The sequence below is a fragment of the Schistocerca piceifrons genome, chromosome 1 (genome assembly GCF_021461385.2).
Source record: "Schistocerca piceifrons isolate TAMUIC-IGC-003096 chromosome 1, iqSchPice1.1, whole genome shotgun sequence".
Taxonomy (NCBI): domain Eukaryota; kingdom Metazoa; phylum Arthropoda; class Insecta; order Orthoptera; family Acrididae; genus Schistocerca; species Schistocerca piceifrons.
In genome coordinates, this window is record NC_060138.1 from 385875550 (window position 1) to 385898893 (window position 23344).

At 37.3% G+C, this 23344-nt stretch overlaps 1 protein-coding gene across 1 annotated transcript in view; it reads right to left on the bottom strand.

The window, feature by feature from the left end:
• Positions 1-23344, bottom strand: part of LOC124786882 (kelch-like protein 18) — a 161046-nt gene that overhangs the window by 50335 nt on the left and 87367 nt on the right. Inside the window, exons 4-8 of the mRNA XM_047254297.1 lie at positions 17424-17622; positions 17084-17244; positions 12282-12418; positions 11729-11951; positions 6873-7089 (exon numbers count right to left, since the gene is read on the bottom strand). Of these exons, the coding sequence (XP_047110253.1) occupies positions 6873-7089; positions 11729-11951; positions 12282-12418; positions 17084-17244; positions 17424-17622 (937 nt within the window). The remainder of the gene's footprint in view (positions 1-6872; positions 7090-11728; positions 11952-12281; positions 12419-17083; positions 17245-17423; positions 17623-23344) is intronic.

Genomic DNA, 23344 nt, shown 5'->3' on the forward strand with positions numbered 1-23344 from the left:
AGAGCCCTGCATGCCTGAGCAAACCTGAGAGACGACAGGTGCCCCAGAGGTTGCCCACTAGAGACTGTTTTACCTCAACAGCCGTTCACCCCATCTGGGGGGGGGGAAAAAAAAGAGACGGGCAGAGAAGTTTTGGAGAGACTTTTAATTTAAAAAAAAGGAGAGAAGTGTTGGAAAGACCTTTGATTTGCAGCAACATATACGTTCCATATTTTCGTATTACGAAAGTATAAATTCGAATTGCACCAAACACAGCGCGTTACTTTGCGGAGCGTTGAAACCAAGGTTGCGATGTCCTTTTGCAAGCGAGTCATATGTCAAGCCACGAGATCTCGTCAGCCGATGGCAGCAGCTATTCAGAGCATAGGACACGTGTTATAGTCAGCCAATAGCAAGATCACTGGTTACATAGTGCGGACACGCAAGAGGAAAAGTTAACGGTTTAAATTAATGTACACAGTACCGTATATCTACAAGAAAAGCTAAGCTTTCACATATAATACTATGTCTCTAAGATTTACACACTTTCACATGTAATATTGATCTTTTTTGCATGTGTTATATTTTAATATATATCACACAAATGTGCCAGTAAATTTAAAATTATGGCATAAATGTCTTGGCTCGAAATTCTTGCAAATGGCTGGTCCTCAAACTGTTCAGTTTCGAACGCTCGTGATTTAGATATCCATCCCACTTTCTCACACGTAACATAATTCATCTTGCGTAAAAAGAAATTTACTTTGAAAGTAACGCTTTTATAACCACCGTTCGCAATACTATCCGAAGACCGTTAGAAATAGGTTCGATTTACGTTTCCAGAGAGCACCAGAAAACAGGCATTATTGTGTGTGTGCAACTACAGTGGTGTAGGAAGCCCATATGTTCATTTGTGTAAAGCACTAAAAGAGCTTACATTACACCAGAAAAGAAACAGGGCATCAGAGGGTACTCCAAAGAGCACCGGAATTTCTTAAACCATACTAAAATGCATAATTTGGCTTGAAGTGCGAATTGGCTTTTTCCAGACTCACAATGAAGTAGGTCCCATCTGATATTAAGCTTTTCAGGGTGGTTTTTGGGATGTAAATTTTCTTGGAGTACCAGTACTCTACGATCTCATTTTTGGTTCTTTATTATGGCATAATGCCATAGATGGCAGAAGATGATAACGTGCACTTGAAATTCAGTGAAAAGTTGGAACTATCCAATACTGTAGAATGAAACACTTCATTTCAAATAAAATGATTGCCTCAGCAGAAAGATTAATAAAGCTAAATTTCTTAAGCAAACTTGCAAAAATAACTTCACTGTTTTGCAAGGCGATTAATGCTTGACTGCTACCAACTTGGAAATAAAATAAAATCAGAAAACTGAAATTAATAATATATTTCTGCCCTCCGTAATTATGTGAATGTATTTTAATTCACTTGATAGCTCCCAGCCACATAAATCTGTTTTGTTTTCATTTGACTTGGGAGCTGTACACGAAGAGAAACAGCAAAATCACTTAACGTAAACACATGTCATGTGGAGGTTAACCCCCTCCCCACTACAACTCTGTGCAAGCGTGAATCTGGCAGCTAGGGCGCGCGAGAAAAATTTTTCTCGTTTGCATCTGGCTGCTTGCTGCTGCTACCGATACAGCTAACAGCCAAACTTCAAGTAGCGGGAGAAGGTACTGCTTATACGCGAGTCAAATGCGCATGCGCAACAGACCGCTGGCAATTGGTCAAACGAACCTAATGTGAACAGTTGTGACGTCATGCTCATAGCATGCAGTTTACTGTTACGAAGAATTGCAGTCTGCGCCCTACGGCCTTTGACATATTTTTGCTATTTGCAAACGCTTGTGCGTGCACGGTTTTTTGTTGTTGTAAATTGCACATTTCCTTTGTCATTAAAGTTTTATTTTTTTCCCCTCCCGTTTATAATTTATTGCTGCAGTATCATTCTCCAGCAGCAGGATACAATAACATTCTTTGCTAGAGAATCAATTCTGCAGCCAAAATTAAAGAAATTTAACTGAAAGCTAAAACAATGAAAAATTCCCGGAATTCTGAAAAATTCCCAGGTTTTTCCCGGTTTTCCCCCAGATGAAAAAATTCCCGGGTTTCTCCTGGATTTCCCGGGTCATATACACCCTGTGGAATGGTCCAAGTGTGACCTCGGAGCCCAGATGATAGACCAAGGTGTAAGGTCCCATTGCTGTGCCATGCATAAACTTGTCAACTGACAAAATAATTGGGGGTTCTGATAGCAGATGGTCAGGATGGTTGGACCTCTTGACAAAATTTATTGGCCCAACTTTTCGCCACTTCTCTCTGTTGGTCTTTGCACACATAGTGCCAGTGCCTCAAAAGAATGCCTACGTGCAGTGAGGCAAGGGCAGGTAAACAGCTTTGCCTTTTGCTTCCTCCTACCCACTACTGCATGAGCCACTAGTTGACACGTTCTTGTCATGTGCATATTTTGCAAACTTTTATAGTTCCTCTCATTTTGCTTAAATAAGTCAATGAACAGGAATAGCCTTTGGGAACAGGTCAGTCCCCTGTATCATAACAGGCACAAAATGAAGCTAAAAACTCTGTAGAATATTGACTGAAAAATGGATCTTACAGCAAGTTTAGAGACACTGGAGGAAGAAGGGGGAGGAGGGGGAGAGGAAACATTGCAACTTCATACAAAAAGAATCATAAAAAAGTGAGAACTTACTTCCCAATCTACCTAAAACTCACTTCAAGGCATAAATGCAAGAAAAATTTGTTTGTGAAATAACACAGGTATCATATGAAATTAGCTTACACTGGTGCAATGAAAGAATTTAACACTTTTAATAAATTTATGACATGTTTAGCCGAACGACAAAGATGATACATTTCATCATCAATGTAGCTAACAAAAACTAAAGCGTATTATTGTAGCCTGTTTTAATTCAAGCATGTAAGACTAAGAAACTAAATTATGAGAAGGAAAGTTGCTACTCATCATACAGTGCAGATGCTGAGTCGCAGATAGGCACAACAAAACAGCTTTCAGAATTAAAGCGTTTGGCCATTGGCCTTCATCAACAATAGAGACAGACAGACACACACACACACACACACACACACACACACGGTGTCAGTTACCTGAGACTGCAGTCGTGTGTGCGAGTTGCATATGCGAGAGAAAGAGAGAGAGAGAGAGAGAGAGAGAAAAGTGTGTGTGTGTGTGTGTGTGTGTGTGTGTGTTGTTTACCAAGGCCAATGGCTGAAAGCTTTAATTGTGAAATCTTTTTGTTGTGCCTATCTGCAACTCAGCATCTCCGCTATACGGTGAGTAGCGACCTTCCTTCTCATAATATTGTAACAGTCCAGCCTGGATTTTCCATTGTTTGATTTGAGGCTAAGAAACAATACACTAATGATGAAAAAATAACTTCTGGGCAATCAATCTGATGTCAGCACAATATCAGTTTTCAGTTTTCATAAACTGTGCTGTCTGTAGGGGCCATTAGACAAACCACCTTGACATGAATGAAAGGTTCTCAGCCAAAATACTGGATGAAGATATAGTGATGCACCAGGTCCATATCCACAAAAATGATGGAACACAGTTGTTTCTGAATAGTTATTAACTGAAGTTTCCAAATTTACACATTCAATGTCTACAGTTAGTTTGCAAAGATTTCTTGTTTTCAGCTGATTCAGAATTTGGGATAACTTATTTTGAATTGACCAATACTAATGTATGAATAGGCCCAATATTTCTATTTATTTTCATGATGATATAAAATAAACAGGAGAGTAAAAATAACCTGGAGTGCTTTTGAGAAACTAAATAGAGCTTTCAAAAGAGTAAATATTGCCACTTTTGACATACCGCCATAACACACTAATTTTCAATGCCAAAACCATTGCAAGACTGAGGGTTTTTCAGTGAGGAACAGAGAGAAGGTGATCAAGAATTAGTAGCAGAGACAAGAAAACAGACAAACAAATCAAAGGATAGACTGGAGAAGAAGATGTAATTCAGAATCATAATAGAGGTGGCAGGTCATCCAGCCATACAAACAGGTGGTAGACAGATGAAGAAGGATCTTCGCTGCATTCCCATGAATAAGAGAGAACTGAGATAATCACCAAATGATAGATGGGTAGATCATATTAAGAGGAAAATGTAGGAGTAATGTGGATACAGATGAAAACCACGAGGCATCAAAAGGATTGCAGGAGGAATGTCAAATGGCTGATGATGATGAAATGTGTCCATACTGACAATGATGAACCAATTTTACTCAATTTCATATTCCAAAACACATAATTAAGCATTTAAACTAGTAATTAAGAAACAGATGTATGTAAAATACACAAGGAAAAATGAAACTTCACAAATGCTTCTTTTAGTTTACACACTTAGAATATTCTAAAAGGCATTGAATATATATTACATACTTTCAAAGCAGGATAATAAACTATTTCATTATTAGTGTTCAAGCCAAAATTTAATTGAAGTGGAAGTTCATAACATACAACAAAGTGATATTACAACAAAAACAATGACTTATTGACAAAATAATTTAAATGGATAGATAAAATTCTACTCACCAAGCAGCGGCAGAACACATACGTAAAAGACAGTTGCAATTGGCAAGCTTTCAGAGCCAGTGGCTCCTCCTCCCGACAGAAGGGTTGAAGGGAAAGGAAGAGGGGTGAAGAAAAAGGACCAGAGAGGTATAGGAAAAGGGGTAGATTTCAGGACAGTCACCCAGAACTGCATATCAGGGGAGACTTACCACACAGGATGAGAACGAATAACTAATTGTTGGGGACTACAACGGATGAGATTTCAAAACCTGAGAGCTTAAAGGTGGAAGACAGGGTAATATGCAAACAGAGATTACTGCTTAAACATAGTAGTCATGCTGATACAGAAGGCCTAACGTGACTACCACCAGATTATCAATTAGGATTAATGGGCATAGGCAGACAGTGTATACTGGCAACTCGCAATATCTTGTTGCAGAGCATGCTTTACAACATGATAATTGTGGCCTCGGTGCCTGTTTTGTCATATGTGCCATCTGGATTCTTCCCCCCAGACACCAGTTTCTCACAACTCCACAGGTAGAACTAGCACTGTAACATGTCTTTGGTTCTCACCGCAGACCTGGCCATAATTTATGTAAATTTCTCCATCTCAGCCTTTCTTCACAGTAACTACTCTTTGCTTCACTCCATTTTAGTTTTCTATATCTTTCGTTGTCGTACCTGTCTATTTTTCACCACCCCCCTCCCCCCTCTGTTACATACAATGCGGTTAGCTTTTCACTCTTATCAACTCATGCATGATGTTTAAGCAGTACTCTCTGTCTGCATATTACCCTGTCTTCCATCTTTAAGCTCTCAGGTTTTCAAATCTGTCTGATGCAGTCCCCAACAATCAGTCTTTCCTTCTCCTCCCATGTGATAACTCTTCCCTGACCTGCGGTTCTGGGTAACTTTCCCTAAATCTACCCCTTTTTCTAGACCACTCCAATCCTTTTCCTTCAGCCCTCTTTCCTCCCCCTTCCACCCTTCTGAATGGAGGAGGAGCCACTGGCTCCGAAAGCTTGCCAATTTTGTGTGTGTTCTGCTGTCACTTGGTGAGTAAATGAAGTGATATTGTAATACTCATACGTCTTTTAACAACAATATACTACTCACCATGTAGATGAGGCACTTAGTCACAAGCAGGCACAATGAAAAGAAAAATAAAGAGAGAGAGAGAGAGAGAGAGACTGACAAGAAATATTTTCAGCTTTTGGACAACATTCTTCTTTATTCATTGCCACTGTCACTGTATGCTGAGGCCTAACTACGACTGGGCCTGACTGCGAGGTGACAATGGCCATTTGCGTGCAAGTTTTTGTTGTATGGATTTGTGAGAGTTCTGCTTCTGGAGAAGAACTTAGTCCAGAAGCTGAAAATATTTCTAATGACTTTTTTGTGCCTGTCTGTGATTCAGAGCCTTCTCTATGTGATGAGTAGCAATCTATATATTCCAGAATGAGATTTTCACTCTGCAGCGGAGTGTGCACTGATATGAAACTTCCTGGCAAATTGAAACTGTGTGCCGGACCGAGACTCGAACTCGGGACCTTTGCCTTTCGCGGGCAAGTGCTCTACCAACTGAGCTACCCAAGCACGAGTCACGACCCGTCCTCACAGCTCTACTTCTGCCAGTACATCATCTCCTACCTTCCAAACTTTCATATCAGTGCACACTCCACTGCAGAGTGAAAATCTCATTCTGGAAACATCCCCCAGGCTGTGGCTAAGCCATGTCTCTGCTATATCCTTTCTTTCAGGAGTGCTACTTCTGCAAGGTTTGCAGGAGAGCTTCTGTAAAGTTTGGAAGGTAGGAGACGATGTACTGGCAGAAGTAAAGCTGTGAGGACGGGGTGAGAGTCGTGCTTGGGTAGCTCAGTTGGTAGAGCACTTGCCCGCGAAAGGCAAAGGTCCCGAGTTCGAGTCTCGGTCCGGCACACAGTTTTAATCTGCCAGGAAGTTTCAATCTATATATTCCATATTACTGTTATTCCATCTTAAAGTTTCCACTGTTTCCTATTTCTTTTAATTATATCAAGTAAATTTCAGTTGTATTCAGTAAGAAATTTATTGTTCTGAAAGACAGGATTATTACTTTTTACTTTCAGTTCTTCTCTTTGCTGTACTATGAACTGCATTTTCTGAAGATAAAAACTGGCCATTGTTCCACACATATTTTACATAGGGACAACTGAAAATGCGAGATGAACAGAAATACCTCAACAGAAGTCTGCAGGAATGATGAGGGAGACACCAAATTTGAAACGGAAAAGGGAAAGATACAGATTCATAATAGCTTACCGAATCAAATATTGAGAGACCATCATGACCACCAAGGGCATATATATAGCCCTCAAATGCAACTACACCACCAGCGCTGCGATGTCTGATCATATTTGGCACCATCGTCCACTCATCTTTGTCTGGGGAATAACACTCCACAGTATTCAGTGAAGTAACACCATCATAGCCTCCACAAACATATAAGCAGTCATTCAATGCAGCTGCACCAACAGCACTGTATGTAAAACAAGGAGTAGTAATTTTTAAATTTCTATTCACACATTATAAAATATATTGTTTACAAAAATCTAAAAGAAAGATAAGCTTAAATATAAAAGATGAATTTAAATATATGGTTCTTCAAGGGCAATATAACTAACATGAGAATTAGGATGTCTACGTGATGTGGATGCTGTTAGACATGATACAAATTATATGTCCCAAATGCCAAAATATGAAAGAATTCTTCAGTCACCTACATGTGAAATGAGTGACAAATAACAGTTTATGATGGTCCACAACTGGACACGGGTATCACAAAAACGATAATGGTCATATTCATCATCTGTTTGTTTGCTGCCACCATCAGCATCTAACAAAAGTGGATGAATATAATTTAACCACTAGTAGATACATGGTACAGAATGTTCAACCAAGTGAGGTGGCACAATTGTTAAGCCACTGGTACTCTTATTTCGGACAGTTACCAAATGATCCATTATGGTCACCCAGGATCAGATTTTTATGGTTTCCATAGAGCAGTTAAGATGAATGTCAGGGTGGTTTCTCTGTAAAGGATGTAGCCTATTTCTTACCCACTATCCTCCACTCCACACTTGTGTTCTGTCTCAAATGATCCTAACCTTATTTTTGGGTACCAGGTGTCATCCAAGAACACGGACTATGAAGAATTGGCTGTACTGTTAAGTACAGTCGACATTAGTCTTTGAAGCAAATGAAATCATAGAAAACATCTGGGTATTAATGAGTAAAACCATTTTAACCAAGTGTTTATTTTTATTTCAGTTTTGTGATATAAAAACAGCGCAGCAGTAAAAAAAAGGGAGGGGGGAGGGCGGGGGGTTCAAAAATCACAGTTTGCAATGACTCTAAGCATAAACCTACATGAGAAGCATTAAACTAAATAGTTTGTAAAATCTATTAAAAATACAGACCTGCAAGATCTAATCAATGAAGACAATGCTAAAACTACTTCTCCACCATGATACGAACAATAATTTTCAAATTACTTTTCGGGGGCTATAGAAATGAATAAAAGAAAATCTTTTCCACTTCTATTTTTCTGCTAACCGCATGAAATTTTATGTAATAATAACTGTTTGTTCTTTTCTTTTTAATTTTTTTCTGCATGGGACTTCTTGAAACAAATTCCAAAATGAAGTGCTGGCTTAATCTTATACACCCACATTTCTTCTGCAACAAATCACACAATCCTTCAATGATTTCTTTTGATTTGGAAATACAAAATGTATCTTCCCATTCAGAATTTCCTTAGGATCAGAAGATGACAATCTTCCACTCATTCTTGAACTTCTGTTCCTAACATTATCCACAAGTAGAGTGATGAGATTTCTCTTATAAAAAAGACGTGTCCATTATTTTTCGCCACTCTCCTCACCAAACAAGTAAAGGAGGCAGTTGTTCACAACTGCAGCAGTTATAAGCTACAGGCATAGCTTTTCCAACAATTTGTATGACCACCTTGCGAATCCATAGCAGCAACAGTACTGATCAGCTCTGGCCACTCCTCCTATAAACCATGTGTACTTTGGGAACAACTGTTCATTTTTTCACACTGAACAGGCTGTTTGTTTCTATAACCAGAAATCAGCTGTGACTGAGAACCAAAGAATGTACTCGGCATTGTCACTGAGCTCTTGTTATGGAAAAATAAACACATTATTTGAAAATCTTGACAGCCACTCAATTTATGCTGGTGAAGTTTCTTCTCTTTTAAATCAGTTAGAAAATCCTTTTGCTGTGGCGTAACTATCCCTGGTGTAAGCATTTCCATTTTACACAATTTCTGAGAAAGTTCATACAGAGTCAGTCACGGTACTTGAGACAGCCTGAATCAACAGTGTGTGCTTGCAGGGCTTGTGCTAAATGAAACAGTATTTTAGATGTAAATGGCAAAGTAGGAAATATAAAACTTTCCATTGTCCTTTTGTCATAATACGGAATGTCAGATAAAAAGTAACCGTTTTGTGAATCGGAGAGAAATTTTTTTTATATATTTCACTTCACATATACTTTTGGGTTGTTGCACATAAAGTGAATTCCACTTTGAAACCCACTGTACTCTCATTTACATTGACACTTCTACATAGTGTGTGGAGTTCTTCCCACTTGTTACCAATATATTTACTAACAAACTCCACTTTGGTGCTTTTGGAACTCATATTACTTTGATAGGCAACAGGTGAAAGTATCAAGTGATTATAATTGATGTGCAACTACCCACAGAGGTCCAGTGAGGACTGTAATTACTGTGTGACAGCAAAACTTGGTAGATATTCTAATGCATTAATGTGGAACCGATTTATGCTGGAAAAAAATTAATTCCAATTTTGGTCACCAGGTGCAAATTTGGCAATGCAAATGCAAGACAGACATATAAAAATCTTTCCATACGTACTGGATTAGAAATGGGACAGGGGCAGAAAAGGTCAAACAAGTGAGAAAGGCATAATGTTGTTTTTATTATTAACCACCACTTACACACAGTTGGTTTCATACGAGCACCTGAGGCATTGATAAGATGCCGTACAGTGTCAGGTTTGTATCTGGTGGTAAAAATTGGAACTAATTTTTTTCACCATAAAGGTATTCCGCATTAATGCATTAGCATATCTAAAGCGTTTTGCTACCATATGATAATTACATTCCATGCTTGAATTCTGTGAGTAGCTACACTTTAGTTATAATCACCAACCCAGCATCCAAAAACATCTGGGAAATTCAAAGAAAAATAAAACATTTTTGAAGGACTGAGTTTGGTCTAGCCAGTCTTTAGTGCAAATTCACCTTTAAATTCAGGGCCATATACAGCATTACACCAAGAAATGGCTTCATTTCTTTAGTGAAACATCTTTCCATGACCGTTTTGTCATTTCAGTCATCATCTCTGCTATGTACACATTTGATGCAGTCATAGTTTTATGAACGAAGTCATCCATAGACAAAAGATCAAAATATTCAAGTTATGTGGTTGGCTGAGAACTATGAAGAAATATGAATCCCTGTAGTCATAGAAAGAGTAAATGACCTTAATTAAGATCACCATCTCCATCTTGATAAACTTTTCAGCTGCATGTAACTGCTTAAAGAAGAGATACTTTCTCACTCTCATTATTAATTTCAGATTCCTTGAGAGATATATCATTGCATAAAGGAAGAGATGCTTTCTAATCTCTCACCATTATGCTCTACAGGGTGGTCAGTAGGTGTGACACCATCTTTCTAAAACAAAAAAAGGTAGATAAACAAATTTAAAGTCAAGTAGTATAAGATGGGAGAGGCAGCAAAGCATCTGAGGTTCTATTATCAAAGTAGCAGCAATTTAGGAAGCTGCGATTTTAGATGGGTCACTTGGTACATCAGATAGAGAATTACATGAGGAAAACAACAGTCTTTTGTTTGAGCATAGCTTTATTCTATTTCACATTATGACTGATGTTTCTTTCTTACATGTGATGTAAGGCTGACAGCATTAACACAAGCTGAACACACTGAGATCATCCTGATATTTGGAGAGAGGAACACTAATTTTATCATAAGGATTTCAGTAAATGCTACAGACAGACAACAGTGTGGTGGTGAATCTTCTCTCAAAAGTTTCTGAAGCTGGCTCTGTTTCAGGCAATGTGAAAGCTGGACGACCAGAAACAGCCACGGATGAACCAACATCATCAAGTGTTATAGCATCATTCAGTACGATCCAGAGTCCAGTACTCACTGCATCTCGCAGAAAATTGTTGTCAGCTGTACATCGACACCTACAGATTGTTGATGCTTATGGTCCCATTCCACTACATGTGTTTGTGAGAATCTATTAGGAGTGGGTGAATCAATTATAAATAGCCTTACAACATACTGGACAACACATCGAGTACATACTGTAGCCTTTATGTTCAATTACTAGCATTTGCCTTGTTCGGTACAAAATATGTCATTATCTGAAAATGAAAGAAGAGACACCAATGTTTACCTCAAGTATTTATCTATTTCTTTGATACATAACGTGGTTCCCTTTCCATATGAAATTATGAGTTCCATCCGAGACGGCAACTTCCAAAATGACTGCCAGTAATATAACTATCTGCAATAATATAGTCACCTCATACTATCTAACTTTAAATTTGTTTAGTCACCTGTGTGTTTGTTTTAGGAGTGTGGTTTTACATCCACTGAAGGACCACTCTGTACTTCAACTTTGCTATATGACTGTCACTTATATTCCTTATGCTTACCATCTTCACTCAAGCAGAAACCATAAGAGGAGGACACATGACCACTCACATATGTCTAAGCATTGGTTAGAGTTTGTGCTACACGACAAAATGTGTTGGATTTTATGCAACATCAGGGCACTTGAAACGTAGTAACACAAACAGCATCTTGGACATCTTGCAGTATAGGAGCCACAGTAACCTGTGCGAGAGTGAAAAGCCTGGATTTTATGGCATTTCAAGAACATGTATGTTATCTATAGTCATCACTCCGACATTACTGAACTTGACAGCATCCAGCAATAAATTGTTATCTTGCTTAAATTGCGTTTCCAGAGAAACAAATTTTAACCAATTTTCATACTGTGAAGGTTCATAAAATAATAGTTTATGGTCTCTTACCTTCGCCTGCAGTGCATTGGTGAAACTTTATTCCAGACACGTTTCTGCGGATCAAATACTTCAACAGTGGATAATCGTTCACTGCCATTGTACCCACCAAACGCATAAAGCCTGTTGCGCATCACAGCAACACCCACTCTACTACGCAACATACTCATGGCTTCAGCTAGCTGCCAACGGCCAACAATTGGATCAAATACTTCAACAGTGCTTAAAGAATCCCCTACAACAGAATGCATTTGTTACTTAATTCAAAATTGTACAGCTACACATAAAATACTGTACACACACAGACAATGCTATAATAATGTTGATAAGGCACAGTATTTAAACTGTAATACTAATGGCAATCAAAACAGGGACTCAAAGGTGGCACAAATTTACTAAACTGGATCATTTACTGATAAGTTCTGGTCCTCCTCTCAAATCTGTGAGCTGCCAATACTTTGAGCTAGTGCATTCAAAGTCAGTTTAGTAAGCTTTTCAACTGCACAGGTTTCACATCAATGATATGATGACTTTTCAAAAACTCTATACATTCCTGTCAACTTACCTGTTTTTGTTAAACCACCAACAGCAAATATGTGGCCCATAACATAGTTGCAGCAACGTGGCTTTATTCTAAAACTTTGCAGAAGAGACCTCCTCTCAGGCATAAGATGATAATCTCTTGCTTCATCCAGAAGATCACTGTAAGAGTGAGAATAGACACAGACATAAAAAAACGCTACGAATTTTCTTGACTCTAATTAGTACACTTAAATTATGCATATAATTATCAATAATGAAATGAGATCAATTGACCCAGGTCATTTTGAGAAGTATCTATCAAATGAAGTAGTAATTAATTACATATATAAAGAAAATTATCATGATAACAAAAGTACAGTTTCACAAAGAAAGAAAAAAATAAATATTTTCCACAAAGTGCCAGCTGTACTAAAAAATGAAAAGTGACAAAAATTCAAGATTTCCCAATCAAAGGTTCCTTTATCTTACAAATGAAAGAAAGAAGAGGAGGGAGACAGGGAAGTCAGTCAGTCTCCTCCCAAGTTTTGCTAGTTCCTGGTAAGTAGATCTCTATAATAAGTAATTCTCATTGTTGAAAACAGTACACAATAAGGCCAACTTCCTGAAACATTTTCCTTGATGCAAAAAATCTTTGGCAGCAGCACTGATATAATTAATAAAGTACAGGAGGCAGCAAAAGGCTCTTCATCCTTAAAGAATGTTAATATTTTATCATGCTTGTCATAACAGTCCATATGATATATGGACAATCAATAAGAATGCAAAGAGACCATATTACGTGATAACATTTTTACACCTTTTCCGACTTTAAATACTCCTTGCTGAATTGAAACGGAGTTTATGTTCTCAACAACGAAGAAATTATGGAAAGATGCTCAAATCTATATAATGTGTATACAAGTCAGTGACCTGACTGACTGACTCATCACTGCCCAGCCCAAACCACTAAGTATAGAAACTTGATATCTGGGAAGGGTGTTGATCTTATAATGTAAGCGTTACTTCATAAGGGAGTTTTCGAAATTCCACCCCTAAGAGGTGAAATTGGGGATGAAAAGTTTTCTTTCTTTCTTTTTTATTTATTTTCTAAATATGTCATCATTAAAGCAATTTTGTAGTTAGACCTACGAAAATTGGTAATTAGCTTCTCGGTCATAAATGAAGAAATGTGTGTTTCAGCATTTTTGTGAATTCAATGCCTACAAGGTTAAAGAGAAGTGAAAGTTTTTATTGAAAATAAATTATTATGGAAGAAGTAATAATATATTTTAAAAACTACATCTAGCAAAATTGGTATTTGACTTCTCTGTTACAAATAAAAAAAAAATACATGTTTCAGTATTTTTGGAAATTCAACCTTTAAGAGGGTGAAGTAGGGGATGAAATGTTTTATAAAAATATTTCATTATGAAAGCATGTCTAAATCTATGAAAATTGGAAGTTGGCTTCTCAGTTGGAAACAATAAAAAAAACTTATTTCACTCGTTTTGGAAATTCAACCCTTAACACGGTGAAAGAGAGAGTTAAATGTTTTATGAAAATATTTCTTTGTGAAAGCGTTTTCAAAGCTACATCTTTGAAAGTTGGTGTTTGGTTTCTCGGTTAGAAATGAAAAAACACACGTTTCACAGTTTTTGGAAATTCAAGGCCTAAAGGAGGTGGAATATGGTCAAAGTGATTCAATGACTCATCATCAGCCTGGTCAAACCTCAATGGGTAGAAATATGAAATTCAGAAAGGGCGTTGATCTTATCATTTACGAAGGGACTGTTCATAATCCCACTCCTAAGGGGGTGAAATAGGGAATGAAAGACTTTTTGAAAATATGTCGCTATTAAAGCAATTTTGGAGCCAGAACTATGAAAACTGGTACTTGGCCTCCCAGTGAGAAATAAAAAACGCGTGTTTCAAGAATTTATGGAAATTCAGCCATTAAGGGGTAAATTAATGGGTCAAAGTTTTTTTTGAAAATAAATAATTATTAAATAACTACTAACGCATTTTATAGCTATATATTTGGAAATTGGTATTTAACATCTTGGTTGGAAATAAAAAACAAAAATATGTGTTACAGTATTTTTGAAAATTCACCCTCTAAAGGGGACGAAACAGGGAATGAAAAGTTTTATGAAATTATTTCATTATAAAAGCACCTTCAATGCTCCACCCACAAAAATCTGTATTTCGCTTCTCTGTTAGAAATAAAATGTGTTTCACTATTTTTGGAAATTCAACCCCTAATGTGGTGAAATGGGGGATGAAAAATTTTACGAAAATATTTTGTTACACTAAAAAATTTTAAATCTAAATCTATGAAAATAGGTATTTCACTCCTCAGTTAGATATAAAGAAATGAGTGTTAGGACATGAAATTTACTATAGAAATGCCTCCATACGAACCCAAAAGACATGATTAACAGAAACATTGGACTCCAGCTACCAGAATTGCTTTATGGTCAGAAGTACATTAAGGAAAGACCATGGTTCTATGGCATTAATAGCGTGAAACGTTAAGAGGATTTTGCAATTTGTGAACAATCTGTGCAGACCATACAGTCTATGCAAGTGAAGCAGTGAGTGTTAAGCTAACTTTACATAAAACATATCTGAACGGATAAAGTAGTAATGAAGCAGATATCCACATTAAGAATTCAAGTTTCCAGCACAATAACTAAATTTATTATAAATCACTGTAGCTCTTTCCTCAGGAATCATTCTAAAATACTAGACATGCTTTACGAGTAATTCAAAGATTCTGCAAAAACAATTATTTGATACAACGTTGGCCAACAACTGCAAACACCATGTGCGTATACATCAGTGAACACTTGTTCAACACCCAGTCTGTATATTTTTGGTCATCATTAAGTTTAATAGTAACAAAGAACAATCAGATCGTAAAACCACCACATAAAATCTGTAATAGCAAAAACTACTCCTAAAATACACAATGGCATAAAAATTGAGTAGGCAGCATATCACATTCATTTCGTATGAACATAATCAAACAATGGAAAATCTAGGACAGAATTATTATACGAAGGTAATGATGATTAACTACAAGCCTGATCCAAGTAATAGTATAAGCAGTAAACCAAGGAGAGAGACACGTACAGCTACATTATCATACTAATCGTATCGTAATTGTGTACATATATGTGCTCTGAAGAAGAATCCAATTTCACAAGCTGAGCAACCACGTCACATTTATTGTTTAGTTAACTATCTGCTGCTTAAAACCCCACAACAGTTAGTGGTTACATTTCCAGACTCCATTCTCTTTATTTCACTCGCAATACTGCACTATAATATCAAAGGTAGGCCTACAAAAATTTTCACCATTTTAGTGTCCTAATTTTAAGTATTAAGGGACATTGTACATGAAATTCGTTGAAATTTGACATTTTCTGTTTTCTACTCCACAACGTACTTTGGACTTTCCTTAAGATTTCGGTATATAATACATCAAAATCAGTCAATTGTGAGACCTTCAAATAATATTTCGAATGTTGTGTGACTGTCAAATTTCATGGCTATACATATACTGCCACAGTTGAGTAGTCATATCTTGGGAACTACACACTCCAGAAAGCTGTGAACTGCTTTGTTTTGTGCCTACTGCTACGTCTCAGAAGTTGGCATTGCAAATAAACAAATCAGTCATTTGTTTCTGATACTGGATAAGTAGTATGCTTATCAGCTATTTTTGTAGTAAGTTAACTTCTATTGCTTTTTGTATGTAAATAAAGTGACTAAGCATAAAAATAACTGAGAATTTAGAGAAGATGAAAAGAGCTGTGTGGAGCACTTTCTTTCATCGAATACCAACTGATGAAAAGCCATGTCATGTTTTGTGTCCACCTCCAACAAACACTTGGTGTAAATATAGGCAAGCTTGATTTTGTGGCACCCTGCATCAATTTACTCATAAACATTCTCTTCCTTTGGCAGTAATGGAAGCAATCAAACCTATTTACAGAGATTTGGCAGTTCCTGAGCTACTAAAGAAGTGTTTACATAGGAAGACTCAGAATGTGAATGAGTCCTTCAATAATGTTGTGTGGTGCCTTGTGCCTAAAAATGTATTTGTTCACCTTATGACTCTAAAGTTAGCAGTGTCTGATGTTGTAATAACTTTTAATGGTGGGAACTATGAAAGACTTAAGGTTCTGGAGAAGTTAGGGGCAAGATTTGGACAGAACACAGTTAAAGGACTGCGGGAACTGAATTAGCTTTGTGTATGTGAAGCAGAGTTAGCTGCTCAGCAAGTGATAAAAGAAGCAAGAAAGAAAAGGAGGGGGCAAGCACTGGGCTGTTGTGACACTGAAGGAGACAGACTATGGGCCAGGGCAATTCTAGTGCATAAAAGACACAGAAATGTAGGTTTGTACAAGAATTTGTAATAAAAAAGTTTTGAACCTCAATATCTCTGAACTACATTTTTTGCAATAAAAGACCCGTTTTTTAAACAAGTACTGATGGTAGAGACACGAAATTTTCACCGCATGCCAAGTGTGAGATTCAATGCATACTAGAATAATTAAAATATCCTGAGTTGTTTTGTTTTTATGTTCAATTATTTACAAAATTCAGTCAAAAAATTAAGTGTTTGAAAAAAAAGATAACATGCCCCACAATACAATGTTAGTAATAATTCTAATTCAGTGTATCTAGAAAGGTGCATTCAATAATTATGGAAAATTGTAAGTTGGTGTCGTAGAAAGTTTCCAAGATAATGGGTCACAAAATTCGATAATTTAACATTGGCGGCGTAGGATATACAATGTCCCCATTAACGAGTAGTCTAAAAAAACTGTCACATACCGACATTCATGAGACGATCTGATTAATTCTTCTGTGGCCACCCGGTCAGCCAAGTAGTGTGGAGGCAAAAGAGGTAGACGAACTTTGGCAAGAAGTTGTGGCAAATTTTTCTTGCGGCCTTCAGGATCTCTCTTAACCCACCTCATAACAGCCTCAAAGACCTGTGGAAACAGGTTGGTGCAAACTGACATTTTAATCTGGGATTCTGCTTTATACATACACACAATATTGAGTGAAACAACAAACAAAATAATAAGTGTTGCATGAACAGCACAAATTCAGAAACATGAATTACAACAAAGATTGAAGCATTGAAGGAGACATCGAAAAAATGTTTTACCTGTTCCTCTGAAATAACATGTAGTTCATCTCTTCTAACAATATCAATCAGTTCATTCTGTGATAACGATAGAAATTCATCACACAAAGAAACATCATTGAAATACTGTTGCACATACTTGTCTGCAGCTTCAACAAGTGGCGAGCAGCATAATGTGTCTGCAAATGATCTTATACCCAGAACATTATTTGGATGAAACCTGTCGAAATACAAATCAATAATCACATTACTGATAAATATAAATTATAGTTATTTGAGAAAATAGCTCTTAACTCTTCATTTCTATCATTTGTACAATCATTGTTCAGGGAATAGTATTTTACAATATTGTAGCCTCATCCCTATCATCAAAAAAATTCCTCTAAAATTGCATGGTTTCCCAATATTATATTTGGGACCAATATAGGCATTAACTTCTCATGATCAGACTAATGCATTATTTTGATTTTACACGTAACAGAAAGTTTGCCCATTATAAACTGTGCATTTATTTTTTTAGCATATAAATTCTGAGGATCTGACAAGACAGGCTAAATCAAAATCAACACAATGTGATTTATTGTTGCTGTTATAACTAAACAAATTCAGTATGGAAAAGTAAACTTTCTCATCAAAAGTATTCAATCAACCCTGGGAAAAGTGGAGTTGAGGAGTACATGTCACACAAGATAGAACGCCAGTATAAAGGGAGGTGGTGCATAATGTGTACCATACATTGGATGTCACCTGAGTAACAAATCAAACAGGAACAGTTCAACCCTTCCAATGCTGCCCTATTTGAGTTTTGGCAACGTGACTGTGAAGTGGAAATGTGAAGGAACAGTTACAGCTAAACCAAGCCCAGAGAGACCTAATGTTCTAACGGACAAGGTACAATAGAGCATTGCAGAGAGTGGTTGTAAAAAATTGCGAGAAATCAGTGGACGGAATAACATGCAAGTTCCAAAGAGATAGCCGCAGTCCAGTTGGTACTATGACTGTGGGGGGAGGGGGGGGAGATACAATGGTCAAGCGGCTCCTCAAAAGCCACACATTTGCATAGTCAGTGCAAAGCAACACTTGGGATAGCATAAAGAGTAACGCCACTAGACTCTGGGTGACTGGAAACAAGTGATTTACAGTGATGAATCACGCTATAACCTGTGGCAATCCAATCGAAGGATTTGACAAGAGTCTGGAGAACATTACCTGCCATCATGTGTAGTGCAATTAATGATGTATGGAGGATGCTGTGTTGCGATATGGGGGTGTTTTTTGTAATCAGGTTGTGGTCCCCTTATTTTGCTTACAAATACACTTTTCAATGCGGAAGGATTTGAAAAAATTTTACAACCTTGTGCAATGCATACAGCAGAGGAACAGTTCAGAGATGATAATTGTTCATATCAGCATGACTACATCCAGCCATTAAGAAGCATCTGTGAGGCAATGGTTGTGGACAATAACATTCCTGAAATGGACTGGCCAGCCCAGACTCCTGACTTGAACCCACTGGAACACCTTTGGGATGAGTTAGAATGATGATTTTGCTCCAGACCCTGGCATCCAACATCAGTACTTTCTCTGGTTTCGGCTCTTAAGAAAGAACAGGCTGTAATTACTCCAGACATCCACACGCTTTATGGAAAGAGACCCCAGCAGAGTTAAAGCCATCATAATGGCAAAATGTGGATACAACTATCATTAACACCTTTTTGGAAACTTTCAATCAGACAATGCATGTGTCTTATACAAAGTAAAAAACTTGGTATTATTAAGTCTTAAATTTATTACTGCACTGAGTAGCATTTGTAATGTCACATATAAGGGGCAAACAAAAATTTTCTGTTTGAGAGTGTTGCTGAAGTGTATATGCAACTTAATACAAGTCCAATTCAGGTATATAAGCCCCGACATGTAAACAAGGGATTAGTGTGCCATTTGTGCCGTTCCGAAATGTGTGCGATGAATGCGGAAAAGTGAACTATGGCGACATAAATATCAAACACATCCAAACAAGACCAACGTGCTGTCATTCTTTTGTTCACTAACAGAAGACAGACACAGGTAGACCTCCATCAGAGAATGAAGAATCTGTATCATGCAACATGCCTGTTGAAAACCACCATGGTGGAATGGTGCACCAAGTTCTGTGTGCTGCAGCTTCACGATAACGCATGACCCCATATCGCTAACGTCTCAACACAGAAGTTACGTCATCTCAAGTGGAAGACACACTAACAACCGCCCTATAGTCCTGATCTCTCCCCATATGGTTATCACACCTTCGGTCCCTTAAAATGGGCCTTGAAGGGTTGACAATTCTTGGCGGACGAGAATGTGCAGCAGGCAGTTACGAACTTCTTCACGCCACAGGACACGGTGTTTTACGAAACGGGTATCTTCAACCTAGTGTGTCAGCTTAATGATTGCCTCAACACTCACGGCAATTTTGCCTGATTGGCGTACCAATTCTGGACTGTACGGCCCTGGAACAGAAACATTTTGATTGCCCCTTATAACTACCAGAACACAAACATGCACTTACTACCAATGAGAAGAGAAACACCAGTAATATTATAAAAAGAAAATGATAATACTGATTTATTCAGGATCAGAAAGAAAAATCAGCACACAACAAAAATCAAATACTCTTTTTATGGGAGAACATTTCCAGGCAACTTTTATCTTGTGTAAACTCTAATGTAGCAGATATGGAGAAGAAGAAAAGTGGATTTTGATATGAGAGCCTTTTAACTGATTATCTTAGTCAAAAATTGCTTTGATATTGTTAATGGAATTGTTTTTATAACTTTTGATCGCCAAACAATGGAAAATCCAGGATGGAATGTAACAATGCTATGAAAAGGATAGTTGCTACTCGCCATAAAGCAGAGATGCTGAGTCATAAATAGGCACACCAAAATGACTGTCAGAAAGTGAGATTCAGCCAATGAGACCTGCTTCAGAAATAGCTGCGTGTCCGTTTTTTTTAAGAGGCCTTATTGGCCGAAGGCTCACTTTCTGACAGTCTTTTTGTTCTGTCTATCTGCAACTCAGCATTTCCGCTATATGGTGAGTAGCAACTACCCGTTTGTTTGCCAAAAATATTGGAAAGAACATGATATATGATATTTTGAACATGTTGCTGGCCTCGAATATAGTACCGAAACCACAAAATATATTGATTCTATACCCTTCTAAAAAAAAAAGCACAAGCCAGGATCCACCGTTGTGTAATATTGTGCATCATGTGAAAGAAAGGACATATTTCACGAACTCAATAATTTGAAAATATTCCTACATCAGAATTGTGTTCATTTTCAGCATCATTAATTTTTTCCATGGTTTTGAAACGTAAACATGTAACTGGAGAACCCAAAATATCACTCTCATTTGATTTTTATCTGTAAGTGACTAAAATTCTGCAATGGTCAATTGTAAGCTGTCGGTAAGCCCTTACTCTCCACCCACAAATGACTGTCAATGTCTTCATTGAGATTGTTCCTGAAAACTGGTATACCATGTTCTTTCATGAGATGGAGCCATATAATAGTTAATCAATTAAAACTATACCCATTGTTCTCTCTTCTGTAGCTATTATGTGTCTTTAATAATTTTTCTCTGCTGTGCAATATGTACTAGCTGAAATCCTGTTGCGATGATTCCCTTGCACTTCATCTCTGTTTCCTGTCTTTTATTCGTGCCTTGATCAACATGACTAGTAATCAAATATATGTTCAGCAGTGTTTACAAATTCATTTTCCTCTATTTTTTCAGTAGTGATCATTGGATCACTGTTTTTCGGTTGCTGAAATCATGTATTCTATTGTACACTGAAGGTAGTTTTAATTAATAAGAGGAACTGTAATTTTTTACTCCTTCACCTAATAACTAAGAATTAATTCTTATTTGCTCAAAAACATTCAAATTTCCCATTCTTTTTCTATGTGAAGCATGACTCAAGTATTTGTATGTTATGCTGTGGTAGAAGTTTCTTTATCTTTAAGCCTAAAGTACTAGTTTGACTGATAGAGTATTTACAACACTACCTGCAGTTTACCAAGTACATGTTGTTATGGTCAGTTACAAGCGTGCAATTCAAACGTGCGTGCGTTCTTCAAGATAATCTGTCAATGGTATGTTTCTGAATTTTCAGCTAAGGTGGCAGTTACCTTTTTTTCCTCCCATAAGATTATGCTGACTCTCTTATATCATTTTCTACAGATGCTCCAAGCAGTAGTAGAACTTAAGTTGAACATTTAAATAATGTGCACAAGAATGAAACTGTCGACAAAACTGGAAACCCAGAAACATACTATAAGGTCAGCAATGCAAAGAAAACTTCAAAAATCATATGTAGTCAATTGCTGATGGAGGAAAAAAATGCACTTTTCATATTCAGAGAAAATTAGAAACTTTTTGAGGAATAACATCTGAAAATGGTGTGAATGCGGATTACTAGGCCGTATCTCACATAGTTATCATTTCTAACATTTTTCTGAGTTGATTTCAATAGATTAGCAATTTATGTTGTGTAACAATTAGTCTTTGACAACATTTACTTCCTTTTGACAAGTGGTCTGTTAATGGTAATGCATGCACTGTCTACAGCATGGTCCAAAATGTAACATGTTTTTATGTGTTAGGTCAGTGTAGCATACTGTAAACAATGTAGCCACAGTAAGTTCTTCATGTTCCATAGTAAACTTAAGTTCTTTGAGGAGAGAGTGAAATGTTTTGAATAGTTTCTCCAATTTACAGCATTTCTGCTAAGAACAATAACAACAAAACATAGTCACATATTTTCTAAATGTGGATCTTTTCAGCAAGTCCACTTTTATACCGAAAAAGAATCACCCCTTAATATCTAGGTCTACTGTATTGGCCCAAATATGAGCTGCACCCTTAATTTTGAGGATGAGGTAGAAAGAAACTCAGTGGAGAATAATTTGTCCCATCACTCATTTACAAAAATTGCACACAATATGGCCACTCTTAATCAGTTTTTTTTTTAATGTGGTAACGCAGATAAATTACAAAGAGATACTTGCACTGTAGTCACCATTTTAGAAGATGTTACTGAATTTCTTTCATCACTGCCACTCTCCTGGCAAACTAAACTGTCACCACTACCAACCAGGGGATTGGACATTCGGCACTTCTTGAATCCTCTGATGACAGAATCTGGTGATATTGTGCACCTGGTAAGAATCCACTCACACATGAGGCTAACTAATGGCTTTTAACCCCTTAACATACTGAAGTGTATTTGCAACTGTATAATGGAATGATGAAAATGAGAATTTGTGCCAGACCAGGATTCCAACCCAGATCTCCTGCTTACTGCAAGTGGTCACTTTACCGTTTGGCTCGCCAAGCACAACTCATTAGCCAGACCCAAACTTCCAAATGTCATCAACTATGTGTATACAACCTGTACTCATACATCCATTATGTATATTCCGGTACAAGGAAGACATTTTACTTGAAAGTTGCTCACCTGGTGTTGGCAGATAAGTACAACATTGTAGTGCCTGTGTTATCCAGAATTATGATGCAATGTATCTTCGGATATGCATGTCCAAAGGAACAGGCACTGCGGCGACTGCAGCCGCTGTGAAACTTATTTGCATTTGTGAATATGGACAACCATCAGCTGTACAACTGAATGACGAGAACGAAAATTTGTGCCAGACCACATGTCTGACCGAAGGTACACTGCATCTAATTCCGAATAACACAGGAACTGCAGTATCATATTTATGTGCTGACACCGGGCAAGTGACTTTCATGTAAAATGCCACCCCCATACAGGAATATACATAACTGATGCACAAGTACAGGATGTATACACATGATTGACAACATATGGAAATTTGAGTCCGTGAGTCATGCTTGGATAGCCAAACTCTTGATAAGTGGGAAATCTGGGTTCAAGT